The sequence below is a fragment of the Mauremys reevesii genome, linkage group 18 (genome assembly GCF_016161935.1).
Source record: "Mauremys reevesii isolate NIE-2019 linkage group 18, ASM1616193v1, whole genome shotgun sequence".
In the NCBI taxonomy this organism is placed as follows: Eukaryota; Metazoa; Chordata; order Testudines; family Geoemydidae; genus Mauremys; species Mauremys reevesii.
In genome coordinates, this window is record NC_052640.1 from 8,118,441 (window position 1) to 8,134,783 (window position 16,343).

The 16,343-nt window shown below is 41.0% G+C and overlaps 1 protein-coding gene across 4 annotated transcripts; it reads left to right on the forward strand.

The window, feature by feature from the left end:
- Window positions 1-1,767: 1,767 nt before the first annotated feature.
- DDX55 (DEAD-box helicase 55) lies at window positions 1,768-16,256 on the forward strand. Of its 4 annotated transcripts, none has more exons than XM_039504923.1 (14): window positions 1,768-2,180; window positions 3,164-3,214; window positions 3,305-3,391; window positions 4,094-4,185; window positions 4,271-4,333; window positions 5,632-5,781; window positions 6,236-6,425; window positions 7,201-7,283; window positions 8,729-8,860; window positions 9,848-9,940; window positions 10,709-10,823; window positions 12,667-12,835; window positions 14,312-14,604; window positions 15,601-16,256. In XM_039504923.1, exons 1-14 carry the CDS (start codon window positions 2,073-2,075, stop codon window positions 15,760-15,762), a joined length of 1,788 nt encoding a protein of 595 aa, XP_039360857.1. In that variant the 5' UTR covers window positions 1,768-2,072; the 3' UTR covers window positions 15,763-16,256. The 4 variants fall into 4 exon arrangements, with proteins under 4 accessions (XP_039360857.1, XP_039360860.1, XP_039360859.1 ...); XM_039504926.1 differs by having other exon boundaries at window positions 2,075-2,095; XM_039504925.1 differs by lacking the exon at window positions 1,768-2,180 and adding an exon at window positions 2,356-2,449.
- The last annotated feature ends 87 nt before the right edge of the window (window positions 16,257-16,343 follow it).

Genomic DNA, 16,343 nt, shown 5'->3' on the forward strand with positions numbered 1-16,343 from the left:
GGTTTTTGTCTCTTGACAGTTAACTAGGACATTCTCTACATTTTCATGTTTGAGTTTTTGCTTTTTAAAATATTTTTAGAAAAAATGAGTGCAAAGAAAATTCCAACTAAGGTGTATCATCGTACTTTGTTTATGGGGTAAAAGGAATTTTGGACAATACTAATATACAGCTTTTACTAATAACATGCAGCTACACTTGTATTTGAATTTTATTAGTTTTCTTATCAATGTGTGGAAAGTTTTTGCACTAAATATACAATCAAATGAGTACAAACTCTTTGGCCTGATTTTCGCAGGGAAAGCTAGTTGGGCACTAGTTGCCTTAGCAGTAAGTGCAAAACAGTTTGATTAGAGTTGGGTATTTGAGGGCATGTAAAGGAAGTGTTTAAAATGGGATGTTTAGCAAAGAGTAGACGCTTGATGGAAAATGCTTATTTTATTCTTGTAGGGAGACTTTTTTGTTTTAAACAGCAGGGTAATAGTTGCATTTCACTAATACCCTGTAGTATTCATGTAAAACTAGATAAAAACAACTTTAAAAATTGAGACGTCTGACCCAGCAGAAGAGGAGCTGGGGAATCTTTCTTTCTTACTTCAGACTGGTACAGGTGAAAGCACCTGGACTGCTTGTGAAACAGTATTGACATAGGTGCCTGAAGCACTTCATGAGCTTTCCAAGCACCAATACAATTACCTGCTGTCCATCTTCTAGCTTCTGTGCAATGATGTTGCTGACTAGTGGTTTCTGATTCAGGTCACTGTGATGGACCAACTAGACAATCACATTTCTGTATCATAATCAAGATCTGGATTTTACTGTGCATATCCAGGTAGAATCCACATAACTAGTGCTGCTGCTTTCATAGCACATCTACAGTCTGTCCTTGGTTGAGTAGCAATTGGGTATAATTGGCTCTTGGTTCATTATACAAATAAATTTCTAGTGCAGTTTATAAAATGCCTGGTCTGTAAACTCCTAGACTGTTATGTGGAATATTCAAATCTTATCACTTTAAAATGTAATCTCATTGTATGTTCAGAAACACCTCAAATTTGATGCCTTTGACCTAGATGTCATAAGTTGTCCATTGAATATATTGCTTCCTTGATAATGTCAATATTAACTTTTTATATAGGAAAAAATTAAGGCTATAGCTTAATGCTGTATCTGCATGGACTGTCCTCAGCTTTGTTAATCAGAGGTATAGCTAGCTAAAGACCCAGCATATCCACTGTTATCTGGTTAAGCGTGAAGGGCACTTGTATAGCAATTACTATGTATTTCAGTTTGTAACTTCCAAATTTCTCAGAGGCTACTGAAGAGCAGTTATTAACCAAAAGTTGACTGCTCCTCACCATGACTTGTGTTGAGAAAGGTACCTTTCTATGGTCTCTACTTATCTAATTGAAGGAGAGAAGGAAAAAAACTCTAGGCTAATTAAGCAAAGTCAGTGCAGAGAAACTCAGTGGTATCTCACCACTCATACCCATCATGTACCAAAGCACATCTTACTAGGCAAGCCTAAAGACATGTTAAGGAAGAGCTTCCTAAATGCATAGGACCTGATTCTTGTTTTATAAGTTTTGCACAGACGTGTTCCTGACTTAGTGCTGGTGCAAGGAAGGTCAGAACTGGCTCCATATCTCTTAGATAAAGGAAATACCTGCCTTCCTGTCACTTTGAGGTCATGTGGTAGAAAATGCTGAATTTTCCATCTGTGGCAATCATGATGTGAAAGGAGCTAGAGCAACAAGTGCTCTAGAAAGGTCTGGAAGATAGAAATCACCTCTGCAGCGCTAACTCCGAAGGTGCTCAAACATTTAGCCTAAGGAGTGTGAAATAAAAGCCTCGATAAAGTTTGGAAGGACTTGGCTTAGTGCAGAAGCAACTAGTCAGCGGCTCCTCACACTACACCGGCAGCAGCTCTGTACCGCCACCCTGCTGCAAAGCGGAACGCATCTGCGCCCGGCCGCTGTTTTCCCACGGACTCATTGACGAAGGGACCCCGCCAGGCCGGGGGGCCGCCTGAGCGGGCGGACGGACGGACGGAAGCACAAGGAGCCCGTGCGAGATGGAGAGGGTGACCGAGGGGAGGTGGGAGTCTCTGCCCGTCACGCTCAGCCCGGGCGTCCTGCAGACCCTGCGGGAGCTGGGCTTCCCCCACATGACCCCCGTGCAGGTAGGGGGAGGGAGCAGCCCCGCCTGCTGGGCCATGACTCGGGGGCGGGGGGCTCTGTGGTGTGGTCCGTGCTCAGTACGGGGTGGGCCCTGCCCTCCCCTCCCCCGAGCCTGTGATCGCCACCACCCCCTTTAACACGGTGTGGGGGAGAGCTCGGCCGTCTGTCCCCGGGTGAGACCCCCTCACGGCTCCGCTGCAGCTGTACCTGCTGGGCCCTTTGGAAGGAGGGAGCCCTCGCGGCGTTACCCCCCCGTGCAGTGGAGGCTCCTGTGAGTCTTTGTCTGGTGCTTGCCTGCCCCTCCGGTCAGTACAGCGGAGAGCCCATCATATAGCGTCCGTGGTGTGACCTGCGTGCGCTGCCTTTTTTGTAATGTGACGGGGGAGGGCCCCTTTGGTGCGGGTTGTCGCTGTGTATAGTGCAAAGGGGATGGCAAGTCCCAAAGGAAGATGCTCCATTATGTAATGAGTAGCGCCTGAGAAGGCAATAGGTGCTAGTGTGTGCTGCTCTAGTGAGCTGTGGAAATGACAAGTTGGTTCAAGTGCTCTGCTTTAGATGGGGGGCTGGTGCTTAGAACAGGGGATGGAGAGTCAGAACTCCTGGGTTTTCTATCTCTGGGTCAGTCACCGTTCAAACCTGCCCCCGCCCCACAAACAGACTTCTCCAATTATTGCCACCCTGTCAAGCTTCCCATCTGCAATCCATGCTACCCCCAGTCTGCCAGGTTCCCCTTCCAAGACACACGGGCCCTCCCAAGCCCCCATTTCTTTCAGGGCAGGTCCGTATCTCTCTTCTCCCTGCACTTCCTGTGTGACCTAGAGCAATCACTTAACTTCTCTGGGGTTCATTTTCCCATCTGTAAAATGGGGTTGATGACACTTATGTGCGTTTGTAAAGCACTTTTAGATCCTTGGGTGAATTGAGTTGCGTAAGATTTGTTTAAACCAGTGAGGATGTAAGTGCACAATATTTCTGTTTCCTTTAGTCTGCAACTATACCTTTGTTTATGAACAATAAAGATGTTGCTGCGGAAGCGGTGAGTATTTTGTGAATTGAATTCACTGTTTGTTTTTTCTTACAAGTATTTGCATTCGTGAAGAAACTAACTTTGCTTCAATATTCACAGGTAACAGGCAGTGGCAAAACATTAGCTTTTGTAATTCCCATATTAGAAATTCTCCTCAGACGGGAAGAAAAGTTAAAGAAAATGCAGGTAAGATTGAATTGAGGGATTTTGAATATATAAATATATAGCTGTAATTTAAGATTGAAGATTTATAGGACTACTTAAGAGTCAAGTTTCACATATGATTAAAGGTTTGCAGGATCAGGCCCTTACTACATTCGTAACCAGAAATTAATTGAAAACAATTTTTAAAGTACTGTGCTGCTGCTTATAGATTTGTTTAAATGTGTTCCTGACTAGCTTGTGAAATTGATTAGTAATAATTTGTACTTGTGTATTGCTTTTTGTTTACCAAGACCAAAAGATGTCCGTAAACTGTTAGAGAGGAAGTTATATTTTAAGATAACACACAGTGTAATGAAATCAAGTAAGTATGATCGTTTAGTTTTTTATTGTAATGTCTCTTGATTTCTGAACAAATTTGAATTCACTTCCGTGCTACCTGTCACTAAAGACCTTTTTATTGCCTTAAAAAAAAATGTTGTGCACCCAATTTAAAGGGTATTTTGTTTTACTGTACTGTGCAGTCTGTTGTGTAAAATGCAGCCCATTTTGTCATGTTTCAGGACGTGATGGTTGAATTGGATCACTTGTTTATTTCTCAGCATTTTAACAAAATGGTGTTTGCACATGGAAACTTTAGCATCATAATTTCATAGTCACAGCAAATAGTAAATGTCTTTTGGGGCATTTGTCTATTTCTGTCTTTCCTTTTGTTCTAATGAGCAGGTTGGAGCCATAGTCATCACGCCCACAAGAGAGTTAGCTGTTCAGATTGATGAAGTGCTATCACATTTCACAAAACACTTCCCCCAATTTAGGTAGGTATGCTTAGGTTTGTAATGAAAACAGACTTCCCTTTGGCTTTTGTTTGCAAATTTTTGAGTGACATGTTTCTTGTTTCAGACAGATTCTTTTGATTGGTGGTAGGAATCCAGTAGAAGATATTGAAAAGTTCAAAGAACATGGGTGAGTTAACTGATAATTATTGTATTTCTATTGGTGGCTCTCAGAGCAGAAATGAAGCATAATCCCTGCCCCAAGGAGTTTATAAATTAGGGTGCTAATCCTGCACATATTTAAGGATGTATTTAACCCATTGCCTTCTATAAATCAAGTTATTTATGTATTTTGTGCTTGCAGGATCTGTCTCCTAATTAGACACGCATAATGAGGGACTAACAAAACAGTAGGAAGGGATCAAATGTATTACTGACCGAGGGCTAGTGCATAGCATAAATTATTTATTTATTTATTTTTTACTAAAGAGAGATTTTAGTTGGCTTACTTAGTGTAAAATGTCACAGCAGGGGTAAGTGCTAAAGAGGATCTTAAATAAATAGCCTTGTGGTTCAGCTTGGGAAGGGTGGGGTTGAAAAAAGTGTGTAGAAGATGAATGATCTTTGTTTAAAAAAAAAATACTCTGGTTTCTCACAATTAAGTGAATGCAATCTGTGGCCTTGTAACAGGGCCTCCTGGCTCCTGCCTCTGTTCCCATCTACAAACTACTCTGAGACTCTTCTGCTGGTCCAACACCTTGTGCAGTTTATTTACAAATGGATTCCCACTACCTTCATAACATATACAGCTGCTATAACAAGTAGGGGAGAGCAATCTCTCTCCCCCCACCCCCTTCCTGGCTAATAGCTTAATTAGCCTTTCTGCCCTGTCCCACCCACAAATTAGGCACAGCTCTGCTTAGTCAGCTCTATTCTGCCTTGCTTGATTGGAGTTGTTGTGAACAGAGTGTTGACTCAGCCTTTCTTGCTGGGCACTCTGTCAGAGGCCTGAATTGGGAATACCAGACTATTGTCTAAGTAAATTTGATATGTAATTTTAACAAACTGCTTTTTGTGGTGATACTTATGTGGAAATTCTGAAATAAAGTGGCATATACTTGGTGGTCTTGTTTGCATGCCAGTACCCAGAATGCTTTTCAGTTTACAGCTATTTTATAGCTTTTTGAGCTCTAGGATCAATATAAGTAGCTGGGGAGCTGTTGTATGCATAAGTTATCTATCTTTAGGGTTTTGTTCTTTCACCCTTCAGCATAATATCTGAGCACTTTATATGTTAATAAGACACACAATAGGAAAATCTTTAGTGTACAGAGCTCTCTTCCACAGTCAAAAGTGCACAGGTCAGTCCCCACTTGAAGATTCCAGACTGTGTTTTGAATGCAGGTTTGTGGTCTGAGATTCTGGGGTGGTGTTGACATCCAAGTACAATTAAAATCTAACCTAAACTGTATATTCCATCACTGATAGTGGGAACATCATTATAGCCACACCGGGCCGTCTGGAGGATATGTTCAGAAGAAAAGCAGATGGGCTGGATTTAGCAAGTTGTGTGAAATCCCTTGATGTGCTGGTATTGGATGAAGCAGACAGACTTCTAGATATGGGATTCGAAGCAAGGTATTTTTAAAATATAATTCTAGTAGTACTTGTAATTCCTATAATGCTATCCATCTAAGGCTCTCAAAGCATTTTACAACCATTAATATTATTCCTATGCTACAGATGAAGAACTGAGTCACAGAAAGGTTACATGACTTGTAAAAGGTCACACAGTGAGATTAAAATGTAGGAGAAGAGCCAAGGGAAGTGGGCAACATAACAAGGCTAATAATCAAAACCATAGTTATTCATAGTACATTCAAGTAAATCTCATCTGACCTCATATTTAAAACCTCAGATGCAAACACACATGGGGTATAATCAGTCAAGCAAACACATGATTGGTAGTGCAATAGCCGGTGTTGTGCACAGCACCCTTCTGTAAAAATCATTCTGTTTAAAAACTGATTATAAAACTTACTCTTGATGGAAATCTGGAGCCATTTTCTTTTTAAATTGTGTTTACTTGCAGTTTAAATACCATTCTGGACTTTTTGCCCAAGCAGAGACGAACAGGCCTGTTCTCAGCAACTCAAACTCAAGAAGTAGAGAACCTGGTGAGAGCAGGTCTCCGAAATCCTGTCCGCATCGCAGTGAAAGAGAAGGGAGTGGCAGCAAGTAGCACTCAGAAAACACCCACACGGCTTGAAAATTACTACATGGTGAGGCTCCCTGCTCCCCACATTTGTTGTTTCTGTTTTAAACATAATGATGAACTCAGAATGTTGCATTCTGGTGCATTGCAGTTTGACAGTCATGTTACCTTCAGAAACAATGCAACAGTGAATATTCTAAGACTGCAGCAAAAACAGCTAGCAACATTATTGCAGTAAACAAAGATTGAAATAGGAGCTTCCCTCAGAAGGATTCATGCAGATAAATCAACTACTAAAGCAAGCCAAAGACCTTTCAAATTCCGCTGAAGCAGGATTGTCAAGTAGCTTGAGTTGGAGACGCTAAATCAGGATTGCTGGCCTTAATTCCTTGCTCTGCCACTGATTCACTTTCTATAACCTTGGGGAACATGCTCAACTTTTCTGTGCCTCATTTTTCCCTGTCCCTGAAATGGAGATAATATGTAACACTCCCCAACCCCTGAGGTCATTCTTTATTTACTCACTGAGAAAATAAATTCAATCAAGATTTGTAATTAGGTCAATAGTTCAGCTTCAGAAACCTCCAATAATAGCTGAATTCCAGCGTTAATGTTTATTTCTTTTTAATTAACTTCAGTAAGCAGCAATATACATAAAGGACAGTATTCCCACACTGATGTATGTGGAATACATCTCAGAAGCATTAACTTGCGTAAAATGCCTCCTATATTAGTGATGAATGAATCACAAAGGCTCTATACTGAGGTGAATGGAAGAAACAAGCAAATCAGCTCATCTTGAACCCACTGTTTATTTTCTGTATGTTTTTGATGTTGTGTAGATATGCAAAGCAGATGAAAAATTTAATCAGTTGGTGCATTTTCTTCGACAACACAAGCAGGAAAAACATCTGGTCTTTTTCAGGTAATTCATCTGGTTTCTTTGTGAAAACAGTGCAATGATTATTTGTGTGCTCAGTGCTGTATGAGACACACATGCTAAAGGTGATCTACTAGAGAGCACATTAACTACTTTCTGTGTAGGGTACAATGCACAAAAAAGGGGGTGGATCATTGCTTCACATTAAAATTGTCTTATACTTTGTGATAATGAAAGAACTGCTCAGGCCATGTGAACTTTCAGTGTTTATTTCTTAACCACAATATGGTATTATCATAGACAGCTGTACATTAGTCATTAAAATAATGCTCATACTTTTAGTAATAATAGGCAATTGGTATAGCACCTTTCTGTCAGAAGGATCCTCGAGCCCTTTCCACCTGTAAGGCTAGATCTTACATTCCCACCGAATGCAAAATTAATTAAAAAAAAAAGTGATTTTGGGTGTGCAAGGAATTCAGAATCAGACCTTTAAATTGACAGGCAAATTGTAGTAGGTAAAGCAATGTTTGTACTTTATAAAATGAGGTGGAATATAGCTGGTGTTTAACATCAACACCAATTGATAGTTAAGAACAGGAAGTGATGAAAAATATTGTCTGACACTTCAGGGGGTATTTAGTGAGACAGAATGTAATTGTAACCCTTTTTAGAATTTGGCCAGGGTACTGAGAACCAGTGCTCCTACTCATGTGAAAAACAGCATGGGATCTTTGGTGACCAGAAATGGCAGGACCTCAATTTTAGGTCTCGTATGAAAGGCCTTTGCTGGCATAAAACAAATTAAGCTGGTTCTAAAGACATCTTTATATCTTGGATGAGTTTATAGAGTAATAGAACTGTTAGTGCTTTAAGGGACCCATAGGAAGCCATTTAGTCCAACATCCTGCATTGCCTTTTTTTAGACTCACAATATATCTCGCCTCAAGAATATAGTAGAAATAGTTGCGTCTAGAAAATTTATTGTAAAGGATCTTCAGCTACATTCCTATTTTTAATAGTAACAAATTTTCCTAGCAAGAGACTGGATGGCTCAGAGTGCCAGTAATGGGGATGTCATTTGCTTTCAGCTTAGCTCTTAAAATCCAGCACAAATTAGATGATGAGTTTCCATCATTACCATCTGAGGGCTGTCCAGTGACCTATGTGAAATGGGTTGATAGTCTCAATCCAGTTCCCCATGGATAACTGTATCACACATACCACAAGCATGATTGGTAACTTCACCAGAGAGGCCAAGGATTGAACCGTGGAGGTTCCTCTGGATCAGAATTTAGGCACATTGGCAGGGCATCGTGGAGGAAGTTTGCACTGTCCTGTCATGTTGTTCCTGTTCTGTGGCTAAGCAGAGCACTCCAAGACTCCAGGGCTTTCGAGGCAACACCTTTCACATGCAGTTGTAACATTAAAAATGCAGCTTACAAACAAAAGTTGATGCTGACTTTTTGTGGTTTTCATTTTCTCTTCAGTACCTGTGCCTGTGTGGAATATTATGGGAAAGCTCTGGAATCCTTAGTTAAAAATGTGAAAATAATGTGCATTCATGGGAAAATGAAACATAAACGTAACAAGATATTTACCGAGTTTCGGAAACTCCCAAGGTAAGAGCGTTTGAATAGACTACTCCAGTCAAAGGTGTACATGCTAAGAAAGGTAAAACTTCATCTTTCAGCCTGGGGAAGTACATACCACTTGACTATAGAAATGTGGCTTTCCTGTTGAGCAGGCTGCTAGCTAGACTACTGAAGAAGCTGGGATAATGTGGATGATACAAATCACATTCACTTTTAAGTGTTTATAGGTCTACTGAATGAGGAAAAATTTCAGATAAATTTGTAAAACAATAACACAAACTGCTCTTGGGTAACTCCCATTTGAAAGAGAAGCGATGGTGAAAATTCCCCTCTCTGATAAAAGGAGTTGAAACCCAGAGATTCATTTATTAGTATATGAACAAAAGAATGTGGGTTTATCACCAACAAAATGCTTTTTCGTTTCCATTAAAGTTATCTGCTTTTGTCAGTTCTGTAATATGTGCAGTCATTAGGGCCCAGCAATATTTGTGTGTCATTGGAAAAAGGCTGGAATTCTTGCCTGGTTATGTCCTTTTTATTGCCATCTAAGCATTAGGAGTTCAGTTTTAGCTTTCTATGTGAAATGGAATCATTTCCCCCATCTCCTATTGATAGTTTAAAAACTGCAGTTAGATCGTTTGATCTTTCTTTAATATGCTTATAGTACTTAGAAGCAGGGGAAATAATTTAAATATGGAACTTGTAAAGGGAAGAGTTGTTTATCCAGCTTAAATTAGTGGTATGTAGGATATAATACAAATACATTCCTTTTCCTAAATACTCAGTGGAATTTTCATTCAATGTGAATTTTAGCTCACCTGTAGTATGTTCCCTAATGTTGATATTCATATTTTTTTTAAAAATTTAAGGCAAATATTCTGCCTTGACATGCACTCCCACAGCCTCGATTGGGGATGCATGATGTATAAATCAGAGCAGAAGTTGGGAGCTGTTGGCTGGCACTTCTAAAATGACTATTTAATCAAAAATTTGCATTTTCTTCCAACTTTCTAGTGGCATTTTAGTTTGCACTGATGTGATGGCCCGTGGCATAGACATTCCAGAAGTAAACTGGGTTTTACAGTATGATCCACCTAGCAGTGCAAGGTACAACTTCAATTCTTCCTAAGAATTTGAATCCCATTTCTGTTTACATAAATGTGCTGGTTTAAGTGCAGAATGAGCTCAGTACCGTACAAAACACAGTGGAAGATCTACTCCCTGCCCAAGACTTAGTCTGATTGGATAGACAAAACAATGCAGCTGTCTCACATGCCCAAAGGAAGATTGGAACACTGCAGTTTTTGTTAAAACTGACATTTGTAACAGCACTTATAGGTTAGGTGGGTTAATATTAATAAAATGGTAGTGGCCATTTACAGGGTATGGAAAAGAGTTCCTAGCATAAGGGGTGTCAGGAGAAGAATACCAAAGGTAAGTAAGTAAGGTGGGAGACATTCAGGGAATGAAAGAAGCAAATGAGCAGAGATGTAGGCCAGGGCAGAGCTGTTCAGGAAGTGCTATAATGAGGGTTTAAAATAGTTACTTTAATTAGCTTTATTTCCCTATCTTACAGGTACCAGTGTCATCATTTTAACCTCTCTCTCTCTCTCTCTCTCTCTCTCTCTCTCTCTCTCTCAAATATTTGACAAATCTTCTTTAACATGAACATTTGAGTGCTGGGGGGTTGGGGGGATTATATGCTGCTTGCACTGTATTCAGGTAACACCTGTTGGTAGTTACTCACCTACATCGATTGTACAGTAGCCCTAGATCCGTTCCATAAAACCTGCCATTCCACTCATTGTCTTGTATTACTTTAAAAGCAAATTGAGCATCTCATCCTGTTAAAACAATTTTCTGTTGTGTTTTTAGTGCCTTTGTGCATCGCTGTGGTCGAACAGCTCGAATTGGCCATTTAGGCAGTGCGCTTGTGTTTTTGCTTCCCATGGAAGAATCTTACGTAAATTTTCTCTCAATAAACCAAAAGGTGAGTTGGCTTTTATTTCTTAACAGCAGAAAAGAATTACAATGAAAACTAATTCATGGGACCTAAAACCATTTTTTTTTTCAATCAGAATACATAAATTTTAAAACATGTATATGAGATGTTTTAACCTAGCTGAGTAACAAAAAATAGACTTGAGAGACACTTACGTAAACTAATTCATCTCCCTGCTAAAACAGGATTGGTCCCTGCATTGTGTAATTACACCTCTATCCCGATGTAATGCGACCCGATATAGCACAAATTTGGATATAACGCGGTAAAGCAGTGCTCGGGGGGCGGGGCGGGGCTGTGTGCTCCGGTGGATCAAAGCAAGTTCGATATAACGCGGTTTCACCTATAACGCGGTAAGATTTTTTTGGCTCCTGAGGACAGCGTTATATTGAGGTAGAGGTGTATCTACTTACCGTATATACTCGTTCATAAGCCGAATTTTTTTAGTGTAAAAGGAAGCATCAGAGAAGGGGGTCGGCTTATGAACGGGTATAGAGAGGGAGAGGTGGGACACAGCCCCTCCCCTCAACAGAGGGAGCAAGGAGAAGCAGCACAGCCAGCAGAGCCAGAAGGGAAGAGGCGGGGCCAGTCTCTCCGCTTCTGGACACGCTGTTGTCCCCCTAGCCTCCAAAGCAGCTGCAGCGGGCTGACAGGCTGCGGCCGTGCCGCCCGGCCCAGCCCGCTGGAACATGCTGCAGCTATGCATGCCTGCTGGAGCAGCTCCCACCACACCAGAGACATTCTCCCCTGGCCTTCCCCAAATAAGGTGGGAAGGGATGGCATGGGGAGAGTGTGGGGGGTCATGTGGGGGGTGGTCATAGGGGTTACTCCCCTGACCCCCAGCTTCTCTTCCTCCTCCCCCTGCCCCCCCCCCCAAAAAAAATTCCCCACCTGTTGCTGTCCGGGCCTGTCAGGGTAAGCAGGTGCTGGCTGTGCTGCCTCTCCTTGCTCCCTCTGTTGAGGGGAGGGGCTGTGTCCCACCTCTCCCTCTCTATACCGGTTCATAAGATGACCCCCTTCTCTGATGCTTCCCTGATGCCCGTCAGGATAAGCAGCTGGCAAACCGGGACACTTTGTTTACTTAGGTTTACCTCTGTGCATGCGGAAGCTTGAGGTAACAAACCATCTCGGCCGCCAGCGGCTTATCCTGATGGCCCGGGAGCCAAAGTTTGCTGACCCCTGAATTATAGGGTCGGCTTATGAGTGGGTCATAAAAATTTTACATTTTTACTTATCCATTTTGGGGGGGGGTCAGCTTATAAATGAACTGGCTTATGATTGAGTATATACAGTAATATTTAATAGAAAATCTGTGTGCCTTTTTAGTGACCTCCTCCTTTTGGGGCTGAAAGTAAAATAATGGTCTTAATTCCACCAGATTAGCATAGGACAATTGCAGTGAGATCTAGTAATTGGAGTTGAGTGAGGATTAAAGGTAATAGGTAATAATTGGAGATATACCAATCTCCTAGAACTGGAAGGGACCCTGAAAGGTCATCGAGTCCAGGCCCCTGCCTTCACTAGCAGGACCAATTTTTGCCCCAGATCCCTAAGCGGCCTCCTCAAGGATTGAACTCTCAACCCTGGGTTTAGCAGGCCAATGCTCAAACCACTCAAAGCTTTCTGTTCCCTATTCTCTCAGAACTCAATGTGTAAACTATGGTTAGGCCTCTTAACTTTGTTTCTTCATCAGTAAAAAAACATGAGGTAGGTAAATATCCTCCATGTGTTGAGGCTTAATTAATGTTGAAGTATGTGTTTGACGTTCCAATGCTTATTTTAAACCATTATATATAGCTCTTGCTTATGGTTTTTTCTTTTTTTGGTTAAGTGTCCCATGCAGGAAATGAAACCACTGAAAAATGTGGTAGATGTTCTTCCAAAACTTAAGACTCTGTCTCTGGCTGACAGAGCCATGTTTGAGAAAGGGATGAAAGCATTTGTATCTTGTGTGCAGGCCTACGCCAAACACGAGTGCAATCTTATCTTCCGAATAAAAGGTAATTCCCAGCAGCAGCTGCTATTTTTACTTTACTTCAAAGACTATATTCAGTTTGGCAAAAGTTTTGTTGCACAAGCACTAGAGGGTCATCCACCTGCCAAGTTCCCATACAAACAGTTTACTTTCTGTTAAGTTAAATATTGATACCACTTTCATGATTATATAGAATTTTACATCTTCAATTATTGACTCCTGAAGTTCTGCAGAAGGAGGGCATAATCCTATTTTACAGTGGGGTAAACTGAGGCACAGAAGTTAAGTGATTTGGTCAAAGCCACAAAGGGGAGATAGAGTCAAAGTTGCAGATAAGAACCCAGCCCATGCCATTCTGACAGAGCAAGAAAGCAAATCTTAGAGAGACATAGACCACTGCTTGCAGTGCGCAGAGATCCTTGTCTGACTTAATGAAAACAGTAAAAGATGCATTGCCTCTTGGTGACAGATTTTTCTAAACACATCTATGGAACCTGTGGAACTCTGCCTGAGGAGGTTGTGAAGGCTAGGACTGTAACAGGGTTTAAAAGAAAACTAGATAAATTCATGGAGGTTAAGTCCATTAATGGCTATTAGCCAGTAAGGAATGGTGTCCCTACCCTCTGTTGTCAGAGGGTGGAGATGGATGGCAGGAGAGAGATCACTTGATTATTACCTGTTAGGTTCACTCCCTCTGGGACACCTGGCATTGGTCACTGTCAGTAGACAGGATACTGTGCTAGTTGGCCATTCTTATGTTCTTATCTAACAGTGGGCTGATTTTTGCAGAAAAATGCTTTACTTTAAGGACTGTTTATATGACAAGTGGGGTGACTGAATAACTTCTCTCTGGGTCTGTGAGGTAAAGCTGGGCAAGGAATGATTTTTCTGTCTCACGAGAGTTTGAGATTTTGAATCTTTTTCCTGCCCTGAAATGGGATGAAAAGCTTGTCTTGAAAATTTTTGCAAACCAGTAAGATTAATTTTTTTGATTGGGTCAATCAAAGTTTCTAAATGTTTAGTTTTTTGACCTTTATTTTACTTTTTTAAAATAAATTTTGAAATGACTTGTTAAATGTTGCAGTGGGACATTCTGACAACTTCAAAACCTATTCCCTACCATTTATTTTGAATTTGTGGAAACTGGCCCTATCTTGTAAACAATTTCCATTTGGACAAATTGACATTTTTTTGATTAAAAAAATATTTTGTTGGACAATTTCCCACTGATAGGCACAGACTTCCAGAAACTGCTAAGTAGAGAAGCAATTGAGTATCAAGATGGAAGCAGTATGTTAGGGAAGGAAGGGGTTTTGCATACATAAACTCTGTCTGCGTTTAATCCTATGCAAATACACCCCCCTTCCTTCATAACCCAGCAAAATACTTAAACATGAGTAGTCCCATTGAAATCAGTAGAACTACTCATATATTTAAGTACTTTGGTGGATTAGGTCTATTACTTTGTCACATGCTGATATCTTAATCCTTATTTTAACAGATCTGGACTTTGCTAGTTTTGCTCGAGGTTTTGCCCTGCTGAGGATGCCAAAGATGCCTGAACTAAAAGGAAAGTGTTTTTCAGACTTTGTTCCTGTCAGTATTGATACAGACTCCATTCCCTTCAAAGATAAAAATAGAGAAAAACAAAGGCAAAAGCTGTTAGAGCAGCAAAGAAAGGACAGACAAGAAAATGAAGGAAAAAGAAAATTCATAAGGAATAAAGCCTGGTCAAAGCAGAAAGCCAAAAAGGAGAAGAAGAAGAAAATGACGACGAAAAGAAGAAGAGAAGAGGTAAATTAAGTTCCTCAAACTCGCATGTGACTACTTCAGTATAGTCACAGCCAGGTTAGAATGTAACAGTCCCCAAAAGCAAGGGGCGGGTATAAGGACTTCAGTCTGGTACAGAATTGGAGAACTGTCTGTCCACATTGCCTGCCTGCTACCCCCAAAGACAGAACTTGATGAATTCAAAAGCAAGTTCCATCCAGTCCTCCTCCGCCAGTGAATGGATTGCTTACGTCTCACTCCTCAGAGCTGTAAGCAATCTGAAATGAAGGGAGCTGCAGTACCTGAGTTTCTTACATTCTCAAAAGAGTGCTTAAGAAAAAAGGTGAGCAGTCAACCCACTATAGAGAGGGACGAAGCTCTATTCCTTGCCTGGCTTCTGTCAGCAGAATCCTGCTGTAAGCCTCCAGTAGCAGAAAGTCAAAATGGGCCATGAAACCTGTGGAGGCCTGAATGGTCCAAAATGGGCAGCATCTAGGAAATACATTGGTTTGCACCTTCCTCAGCCACCACCTCTGGAGCAAGATGTGAGGTTGCCCTCTCCTTGCAAGTGGCTCAAACTCATTATATTCCGTGCAAGTTTTATGCAAATGTAATGTTACTTTTAGCAAAGCAAAGTTCTTTGTATTAATTTTAACCTTGCCCCCCCCGTTTCAGTTGGCAAGTTTAATTTTATCTGGGGGTTTCCTTTAATAGGGTCAGGGTTGAAAAAGCAGGAAAAAGGGAAGATTTAAATAGTATTTTGAATGCTAATAGAAGAGAATCCACTGTTCCCCATGTCCCCTTCTGTTACTAAAGCATCTTTAACCCTTATTACTGCCTCATGTGTTGCCACACATACTAGGGCCAACCTAATATGGTTACGTAATGGATGGCAGCAGCACAAGACATGTAACAAAGCGCCAGCAGTAAAAAATTAATATGGTTATTTCTAGAGTGTTCAAATATATAGAACATAAGCATTTCAGTATAGGAGTAAATCACTGTTTCAACTATCTGCAGGGCTCTGATATTGAAGATGAGGAAATGGAGGAGCTGCTGAATGACACACGACTTTTGAAAAGGTTAAAAAAGGGTAAAATTAGTGAGGAAGAGTTTGAGAAGAGGCTGATGAGCAGTGAGAGAAAAGTCAAAGCTCTGGTTGACTCAGAGTCTGAAGACTGACAATCCTGCTTCAAGTGTCTCCCTCTCATTTTAGTAAAGCTGTACTTTTACACAAGGCCACTTCATGCTGTCCTCTGCACTGTTAGTACTTATGGAAGCCAAGGCTGTTTTGTAGGTAACTATGTGCATCTAGTAGAATCTCTACTGGGGGCACAAGCATAGCTGCAACTTTGAAGACAGAACTAAATCAGACTGCTGTTCCAAAACTGAATGCTTTGGGTAAGAAATGTAGAATTCAGTTATCAGGTGCCTGGTGGATTCTTGTTGTTCAGATGTGTACCTAACAGATCTGGAATCATTAAGTAATTTTTAAACTTGTTCAGAGATCGTATGTGGGGAAAGGCAGTTTAGGTGGTATCCTCAGAATGCTGCACCCCTCTACGAAAATTTATTTTAGACCTTCAGATCCTCAATGACTTACACTTCTGTTTGCACACTGGTCCATTTCTATGTAATAAATGAAATCAAAACTTTCTGCTTCAATGTAAAAATCAGAAGGCTGCTGGTAATGAGTTAATCCTTATACTGTTTCCTTTCTATGACATGTTGGGATAGTTTATATCTGCCAAACCCTGCAACTG

Excerpts from the sequence above, each read along its gene's own strand:
- DDX55 (XM_039504923.1), top strand. The coding sequence starts at position 2,073 with ATGGAGAGGGTGACCGAGGGGAGGTGGGAGTCTCTGCCCGTCACGCTC. Across the intron at positions 2,181-3,163 it reads CCCACATGACCCCCGTGCAG|TCTGCAACTATACCTTTGTT; the intron begins GTAGGGGGAGGG and ends TGTTTCCTTTAG. Across the intron at positions 6,426-7,200 it reads GGCTTGAAAATTACTACATG|ATATGCAAAGCAGATGAAAA; the intron begins GTGAGGCTCCCT and ends GATGTTGTGTAG.